Source organism: Gossypium hirsutum, chromosome A01 (genome assembly GCF_007990345.1).
Source record: "Gossypium hirsutum isolate 1008001.06 chromosome A01, Gossypium_hirsutum_v2.1, whole genome shotgun sequence".
Lineage (NCBI taxonomy): Eukaryota > Viridiplantae > Streptophyta > Magnoliopsida > Malvales > Malvaceae > Gossypium > Gossypium hirsutum.
The window spans coordinates 4,276,998-4,286,244 of NC_053424.1; the positions used below are offsets into that span (position 1 = coordinate 4,276,998).

The window sequence follows — 9,247 nt, forward strand, 5'->3', positions numbered from 1 at the left end:
GCCCCTATATATTTTTAAGTTGTACAGCATTGAAAGGCTTGAAACTGAACCCATCAATTGTGCACACTTATGAATTACAAGCTTAGATAAGAATGAAGGTGTTTGGGCAACTTTCTTGACAATTGGGGGAAATACATTATAGAAAGCTTTTTGAGTCTTGGGAACCTCACAACTTGCTCATTGACTTCAAGAATGTCCCATCCATCCCATTTTGCCATGCCCACAAAGCACAATATCTCCAATGATGAAAATGCATTTGCCTGATTTTCTCTTGTAAACTTAATGCCAACTTTTTGCACCTCATCCTCCTTTTCTCAAATGTTTCAAATCTTTTCACTCCATCATACTGATCAACAATATAAGAGAAATGATGAGTACTATCTGAGCATTTTTGAGGTTTATCACCTTCCAATTTCAAGCATATTTCTTCAACTGGTGGAGCTAAATCATAGACAAGGTCATGCATTACAAATCTAGATTTATTAGTACTAAATGTGCAGTAGATCTCGAAATTATTAGTTACCTAAACCTTCAATATGACTTGCAGCTCTTGTTTACTGTAGAAAACCTTTTCCCCTCCATAACGAGATTATATCATTTTCTTCCAATTCATAATCTTTAGGAAGTAAAGGGCAAAAACATCGTTTCAAATGTGAAGGAGCATGATTATAACTCAATTATGAAGTATGCCACATTAATCGTTTGGCAAATCCCATATCTCATTCTGAGATATGTTCTTCCAAGCATGCAAATCCACAACAGTGACCACATCACTTTTTTACTATGTTCTCTCTAGCTTCTTTCGATTCTGGATGTCCACTGTAATCTCTAACCCCTAACGCATGTTGGGAAAATGTAGATAAATAATGATCATATAATAACTGATCAGGGCTAAACCTAAGTTGCCTTTGCGATGATGCTTTGACGATCAATAATAACACCAAGAATTTGGGATATCTTCAACCACTCTGCTCTATCATTCATTATGAATTGCACTATTAGTGTTATATGACACCTCCAAATATATAATTTCCAAACTGAAACAAGTACATCTTTTTCCAGAAGAGATTCGAGTTCGGGGCAATCAAGTATCCACAATTCTCGAAGAGAGTCAACATTTTGAAACCCATTGTGGATAAGCTTCTCAGGTTTCCTAATCTGCTCATGGTGATGGTAGTGAGAGTGGGAGGCAACATGCATCCTTCTAGTGGAAATGTCACCACATGTGGACATTCTTCACCGTTGATGAAGAGATCTTTAAGGGAGGTAAGTTTTGGCAGTCCCCATTGAAGCAGTACGTGACAGGGATTTAAATTGCGGTTTCGGCCGCATTTTCGGTTGCGTTGTGTTTATCACGGTTACGGACATAACAAATGCTATTGCGGTCATGCAGGTATCGCGGTCGTGAATTTTTTTTAAAATTCGCACAACATATTCTAAAACATAATAATTATAATTATAATTATAAAAAATAACTTTTAATGATTTTTAGAGTATTTTTTAACACTTAATTTTTTTTGAAGCAAAATTAATGATGCATTAAAAATGGGGAAAACCAAAAGGAAAACAAAACAATAGGCCATAAGAAAATACTACTGCTCCCCCTTTCACATTAATAACACATGTCATTCAAAGAAATGGATGAAATGGGCGGTGCACTGGGAAACTAAAACACTAGCACTGTACCTTAAGACTAAAAATAAAATCTTGAAAACAACATAAATCTATTTGAAAATTTAAAAAACATTAAAGCCCTTTGGTTTACCCTTGAAAACATAACTCCCTTTATTCTATTAGAGAAAACTTTCAGAGTGACCTTGACCTTTCAGAAAAAATTTGCTGGCTCTTCTTTCAATCAACATCCCCTCTAAGATCTTGAGTTTCACCGGAGCCTTTTATAATCCTTCGGACTTAGGTACAACTAAATCTAAACTTTTTATCCTTCACGAAAATTCTGCATGTCTTTGAGGATTTAAAATAACGAGAATAGTGACCCGTTATTGCTGCAATTGACTGTTACCCATTAAATTACGACCGCGATCCACCGCTATTGGTGTGAATCCACTTCATACCGTTATTTTCAGCAATAGTGGTTTCAGACGGCGCCATTACCACTATATAACGGCCGCTATACCGGTATTGGACTGCTATTTAAATCCTCTTTTGGAAATGGCATATGGTGTGAACAATAAGATAGTGACAGTTCCTTTAGAGCAGTGAGGTTCTGCATGTTGAGAAGGTCTCCTAAACCTTGACAGTCTCTAATACAAAGCGACTCGAGTTTTTCGGCCGGCAAGCCACTTACTGTCAATGAAACTAGACTTTGACACTACAAAATATTGATCTTCTCAACATGGTTGAGCTTGTTTAATCCTTGAGGTAAAGATTTAATATTTCTGCAGCTCCAGATTTCAAGAATTCCAAGATAAGATGTTTCATGGATTATGTGCACAATGGGCAAGACAATCCTTTATCACTGGCTGTTTAGGCCCCACAGGTAACTCCTCACTTGATGATAAGGAGGCAAGCTTTAAGCACTATGAAACTATGAGAAGTTGAAACCTAATGGGACAGTCAATAATTTCCATGTGCTCAAGAAGAAACCCGTTATCACCTAACTGAAGTTAAACAAACATATTAAGATAACGGTTTGATGAAATTTATTATGTGCAAATTTATACATCACCATGTTATTCGAAATATTTAATTATTTAAATTAACTAACAATATTATCAAAATAAATAACAACATTATGTCATAAGGATTAACTTTTGAATTTAATATCACCAAATTTGACCTCTCTATCAATATAATTATAAAATGTAGGCCAAATCCAACGGCCTATAATAATTTATCATGCTGGGAAATAAAATTCCAACATTGCCCTGCAATCGTTTAAATATAAGGGCTAGTTTAGCATTGCTTTTAAAAAGTACTTTTAAAAAGTATTGTGGAAAAGTGATTTTGAGAAGTACTTTTGAAAAGTTTAGTTTAAGATTTAAGTATTTAGTATTACTGTCAAAAAGTACTTATGATTAGAGGTGTGCATGGGCCGGGCCGGGCCGGGTTCGGGCTGGGCTCACCAAAAATTTCAGGCCAATTTTCTAGGCTCGGGCCAGGCTCGGCCCGAAATATAGGCCTAAAAATTTTTCCCAAGCCCGGCCTGAAATAAAATTGTTAAGCCCGAGCCCGGCCCGGCCCGGCCCATATTAAAATTTTTTAACTTATTTTATTAAATAAAAAATTTTAAAATATATTAAATAATCAAATACATTTAAAACAAATATTAAAACAAGAAACAAATAAAAAATATATTAAAACAATTCTTAAAACAATACACAAATTGAAAAATATAATAAAAATTGATTATATTAAAATTAAAATTAAAATATAAATATAAATAAAAATATATATTTATTATATAATTCGGGCCGGGCCGGGCAGGGCCCGGGCCAAAAAAAATTTACCCGAGCCAGGCCCATTTTCTAAACGGGCCTCGTTTTTGTGCCCAAACCCATATTTCGGGCCTATATTTTTACCCAAACCCTCCTATTTTTCTGGCGGGCCTTCGGGCCGGGCCAGGTAGCCCGGCCCATGCACACCTCTACTTATGATAAACAAAATGTGCATTTTAGATATTGTGTTATAAAGTAATAAATATGCATTTAAATAATGTTCAAATTAGTTAATATTATTATATCTTAATAAGAATATAAAAAAAACTTATTATAAATTGTTGTTAATATATTAATATATGAAATATAAATTTTAAATATTTTTAAGCAATTAATAGTAATTATTCATAAAATTTAATTCGAATATAATATCTTTAAGATTAAATATTCTATGGCACAAAAAAATTCCAAACATTCTCAATATAATATCTTTAAGATTAAATATGTGTAAGCTTTTATGATGTTTGTATATTTTAATTTTAATTTTTTACTTAAGGAATTTTTATTGCAATTTTATTTCTTTTGTTACATGTTTATTTTATTTTAAAATTTAAGACCAATAAATTTAATAAAAAATTAACAGTTAAATCTGAAATTGAAAAATAGAAAGGACTACTAAATTCCAAATGTACTAAAATACAAGGACTTTATGTATATTTTGACCTATCTATTATCTTTTATATATCAAGACTGAGTCAAAAAAGTTTTTATTTGTCTTTTGAACAGCATTTAATTTTTAATAATATATCAAACAATTTTAAACAGAGGACAAAGGACTGAATGTATAATTTAAGTATAATAGGAAAACCAAAATCAGAGTATGAACTCTCTATTAATATAACAAAATCCATGTTTCGTCACACTGATCTGCAATCATTTAACCAAATGTCAACTGAAGCAGATCACCTCTTTTATCTTCAACATTGGTTGGTACTTCTCTCATCTTTAGCCAACAATTCAAGAATTTATGTTGTAGAAAAAGGGAAAGGTAACATCGTCTTCCACAGTAGCTAATTTTGAATAATTTTCCATTTAATTATCTGATTTGAATCGCTTTTCTGTTCATTAGGTTTTGAATATTACTGCCAGCAAATTCGTAACTTTTGTCAGCTGGTAAGCTTAGGCTATTTGAGATTATTCTGAGTTCATCATTTGTTTCAGCTATGGGGTTTGAGGGAAATCCAAATCTCACTTCACCTCTTTTGAGTTTCCTATCACAATAATCTTACCTTTTATACCTTTTGTTTCAGCTAATGGTATTTCACTTGATTTCATCCCATCAATAATTCTAACACAAAACTAAAACTTTTAACGCGATACCAATATTTTTAATAGATATAAAAAAATTTTAAAAGATATTTTGATATATCAAAATTTGTAATATAATATTAATTTTTTTTAAAATATCAATAATTCTAAAATTCTACCAAATTTTCTAAAAATATACTAATATTTTTTAGTGCTTAACCTTCCAAATCTAATTTTGGTTATTCTTTAAAAATCTTTTCTCTTTAAAAATATTTGTATTATATAAAAATTTGATCTATAGTAATAAATTTTGGTGTTATATATTTTCATGATAAATTGTAATATATATAGCAAAATTTCTAACACGATATTAATATTTGTAAGAGAGATTGTTAGTTATTTTGATATACAAATTTTTTAATAAAATACTAAATTATATAAGACAATATTAATGCTGGGATCAATACACTATTTTTGTTGGTGCTCTTTTTCTTACTCGCTTGTGCCACATAATAACGTTCACTATACCTATAATTTGTAAGATATAAAAATTTGTAATACCGCATCAATACCAAAATTCTTAAGAGCAGCTCGTTAAATATTTTGGTATATCAAAAAATTTAATATACTTTCAATAGTGTTGGTATTGTTTCAAAAAATTTGGTACATTATAGGAAATTTCAATACCCTTTGAAGTTTTCGATATTTATTCACATATTTTGATTTTATATTCCTTTGGTAATATTGGTATCTTTTCAAAAATTTAGTATAGAATATAGAAATCAAAATTTAATCCATATTAACAAATATGGTTATACTAACAACCATATTAGATTAGATTATATCAATGATTTAGAACCATAACGATTAAAATATAAAGTAGTTTAATATATATTTTTTTATTTATTCTTATAAATTCAATTATTAAAAGTCTTTTAGTAGAAGCAAAATTCTTATTTATAAGTAAAGTTGTTTAACCAAACAATTTAATAAAATTAAAATTCTTTTTTTATAAATATGATTAATCTTATAAATAATAAAAATATTTAAAATGATAAATTTAATAACATAATGAACAATAAAAATTATATTGGTTAGTTCTAAAGTTTCTTCAAATTATGTTTTTGTATATTCTAGTATTTGTTATCACGTTCAACATTTATATTTTTATTTTTTTATAATATTAAAAAAGTAAATATGTTTGTTTAAAAGATGGACATATAGCAAATCTTTACTTTTGATCTTTACAGAATTTATTAAAATAAAATAATTTAATATAACATATGTATTTAATTAAATAAATATGTGAAGATAATGAATGAAGATTGTAATTTTGCAATTAATTAAAATGATGTTTCATCTCTTTATAGTCCCATTGTCTTTTGACTATAACATATTTCTTATAAGCAAATTATAAAAATATTCAGTAATTGTTGGTCTAACCAAAACAATTTAGGAGTTTAAAAAAACATATTTTAATTTAAAATTTATAAGAAAAACACTTTTTAATAATGAAAAAGGAAAATAAAAATAATTAAATGGTATAAGAAAAATAATTTTTAATAATAAAAAGAATTCACAAAGAATACTGTAATACAAGTTCAATCCTCGTCTTGGGTGGAACAACTTTAAAATTCGTAACTAGTATCTACTCCTTAATGTACTTATAGAATGTGAAGGATTAGTTAGTAGGCTTGCGTTAGTAGATACCTTGGAAAATAAAAATAAAAAAAAAGAAAAAGAAAAATTATAATTTCATATTATTTTAAAAAAAATTATAAAAATAATTAAACATTTTAGAAATTCAAAAGTGTCTTATTTAGATTTTATAAGAAAAGAATATTTTTAAATAAATAAAAAGAACAAAAGAAATTTTTTAAGTATAATTAGAAAAATATGTTTCTCGTAAAAAGAGGAAAAAATAAAAGAATTATTGGGAAATTAATTAAATACTTTATAATATTATTTTAAAAGAGCTCATAAAAATAATTAAATTTTATTTAAATATTTTTATGGGTATTTTAAAAGATTTTATATAGCGATATAAATAAATAAATATTTTTCTTAATACTTTTTGGAATTGACTCATAATTTATATATGGATAGATATATAATCATACACTGAAAATCTATCCTTTATAAAGAACTAAATGTAGTTGTTATTATTACCTCACAGAAAACTTGAACGAAGGTTGAATGATCTTCTGGCAAAACAACGCCAACTAAATGCTATCAAGAGTGATGTGGAAATGAAAATAAAAATAGAGCTTCGATTGGGAAGATGTGTAAGGCAAGAAGTAGAGAACTGGCTTCTAGATGTGCAAACCATCAATGGCAAAATACAAAGCATTGATGAAAGAACGCAAAATCTGTCTTGTTTTTCACGTGGGCACCTTGGGAAACAAGTTTCCCAAACAGTTGAAGAAGTGAAGGAAATTATTGAACAAGGCAGGTTCACTGGAGCTCTTGTAATTGATGATCCATCTACTGCTGGAGTGCCTTTTCAGTTGGAACATTTGGAAGGTGAAACCGCGGTGATTGCAGACATTTGGAAGCATTTGATGAGTGATGAAATTGGAATGGTTGGTGTATGTGGAATGGGCGAGATCGGGAAAACCACTATAATGAAGCACATACATAATAAACTATTGGAGGAGACTAAAACTAAACCCTTGTTTGAGAAAATCATTTGGTTCACTGTTTCACAGGACTTCAACATCACCAGGTTACAACAAGACATTGCAGATGCTATGAATATTGAAGATCTTCCGAAACCTGAACAAAAGCGTGCAGCTGTGTTAAGGAATGAATTGCGACAAATAAGACACGTGTTGATCTTAGATGATGTTTGGGAAGGGTTCGTTCTCGAAAAGGTAGGGATCTCTATACCAATATTCAGCAATGGGAGTAGGTTGGTATTAACTAGTAGATCGAAAGTGGTTTGTAGATCTATAAGTTGTTGTGAGATAATCGAAGTGTCTCCACTTTCCAATGAGGAGTCCATGAATTTATTCTTGGCGCATACCGGGCGTGGGATTTTAAAGGTTCCATCTTTGGAAGAAATTTTGGGCGATATTATTGAAGAGTGTGATGGGTTACCCCTTGCCATAGCAGTAATAGCCGGGAGCATGAAGGGAATATATGATGTTGTTGATTGGAGGAATGCATTAACAGAGTTAGGTGACCATATAACAAGTGTGAAGGGCACAGATAAAGAAATATACGGGCCATTAAAGTTCAGTTTTGACCGTTTGGAGGATTCAAATATCCAAAATTGTTTCCTTTATTGCTCACTGTACCCAGAAGACTGTAGAATTCCAAGGGTGGAATTAATAGAATACTGGATAGATGAGGGATTTCTTGAAAGGGGGAGTCGACAACAATTGCATGATAGGGGTCATACTATATTAAATAGGCTGGTAAACAACTATTTGTTGGAAATGGCTGGAGATGATGTTAAGATGCATGATTTGATGAGGGATATGGCATTGTATATCAAACACCCTTATTTTATGGTAAAAGCTGGCACCGGATTGAAAGATTTACCAAGCAAGCAAAAATGGAAAGATGTTAAAAAGGTTTCATTCATGATGAATATGGTATCAGAAATTCCTCCAAGCTTGTCACCCAATTGTCAAAATCTTTCGACCTTGTTATTACAAAACAATGAGTCCTTGAAAAGGATTTCAGAATCATTCTTTCAGCACATGCATAGTCTCAGCGTTCTTAACCTTTCTTATACTAGTATTGAGCAATTGCCCAATTCCGTATCAAACTTGGAAACACTCAACGCATTGGTGCTTCGTGGATGCAAGGAGTTGAGATATGTGCCTTCACTAGAAAAGCTTAAGGCTTTACGAAAGCTAGACCTTCAGGTACAGGTATTGAAAAGGTGCCTAAAGGTTGGAAATGTTGGCAAATCTAACGTATCTCAACTTATGTACTGAAAGCTTAAACGTGCTGCCAATAGCAATTTACCTAGGCTTCTGTTGCAATGTTGTATATACGTTAAATCACTAGCGTAAAATGAATGGATTGGAAGCTACCAGATTAAGGAAGTTAGAGGTATTTGAAGGGAGATTTAATGAGTTGATAGACTTTAATGCCTACATAAAGTCTATACAAGGTCGAGAGCTTACTTCTTATTTGCTTGTCATGGCATCGCCTAAAGCTAAGTTTGACACCAGACCACTTGTAAAAGGGTTAAACAATGCTTTCTTTTTCAACTTCGACTTGCTTGGGGATTGCGACGTCAGGAATGTATTCAAAATTGTGGCAGGACACCAAGGTACGGATGCAATCAAATCTATTAAATTTCAGTAGAGTAGGGCCCATTTGGAAGGCCGATTAATGTCAGTGCGGGTAAGTTGGTAGTCCCAACTGTGCTGAAGCCCCATTTGTGTCTCATCCTGTGGCGCGGTGGAGAATACTGTATCTCCACCCTGCCCTTATAGCTCCAATGGCACTACTGCAGTCCCCTTCCCATTATACCTTCTAATGCTTTATTTCTTTATTTTTTGGGGCTTAAGCTAAGTTGTCCATCT

The 9,247-nt window shown here is 31.2% G+C and overlaps 1 protein-coding gene across 1 annotated transcript; it reads left to right on the top strand.

Annotated features, from left to right (window-relative positions):
* Positions 1-1,170: 1,170 nt before the first annotated feature.
* Positions 1,171-8,650, top strand: LOC107933888 (disease resistance protein SUMM2-like). Its single transcript, XM_041116519.1, has 2 exons — positions 1,171-1,266; positions 6,860-8,650. The coding sequence occupies exons 1-2, from the start codon at positions 1,171-1,173 to the stop codon at positions 8,648-8,650; spliced, it is 1,887 nt and encodes a 628-aa protein (XP_040972453.1).
* The last annotated feature ends 597 nt before the right edge of the window (positions 8,651-9,247 follow it).

Coding starts and splice junctions, on each gene's coding strand:
- LOC107933888 (XM_041116519.1), top strand. CDS start 1,171: ATGGTAGTGAGAGTGGGAGGCAACATGCATCCTTCTAGTGGAAATGTC. Junction 1,267..6,859: donor TGAAGAGATCTTTAAGGGAG/GTAAGTTTTGGC, acceptor AACTAAATGTAG/TTGTTATTATTACCTCACAG.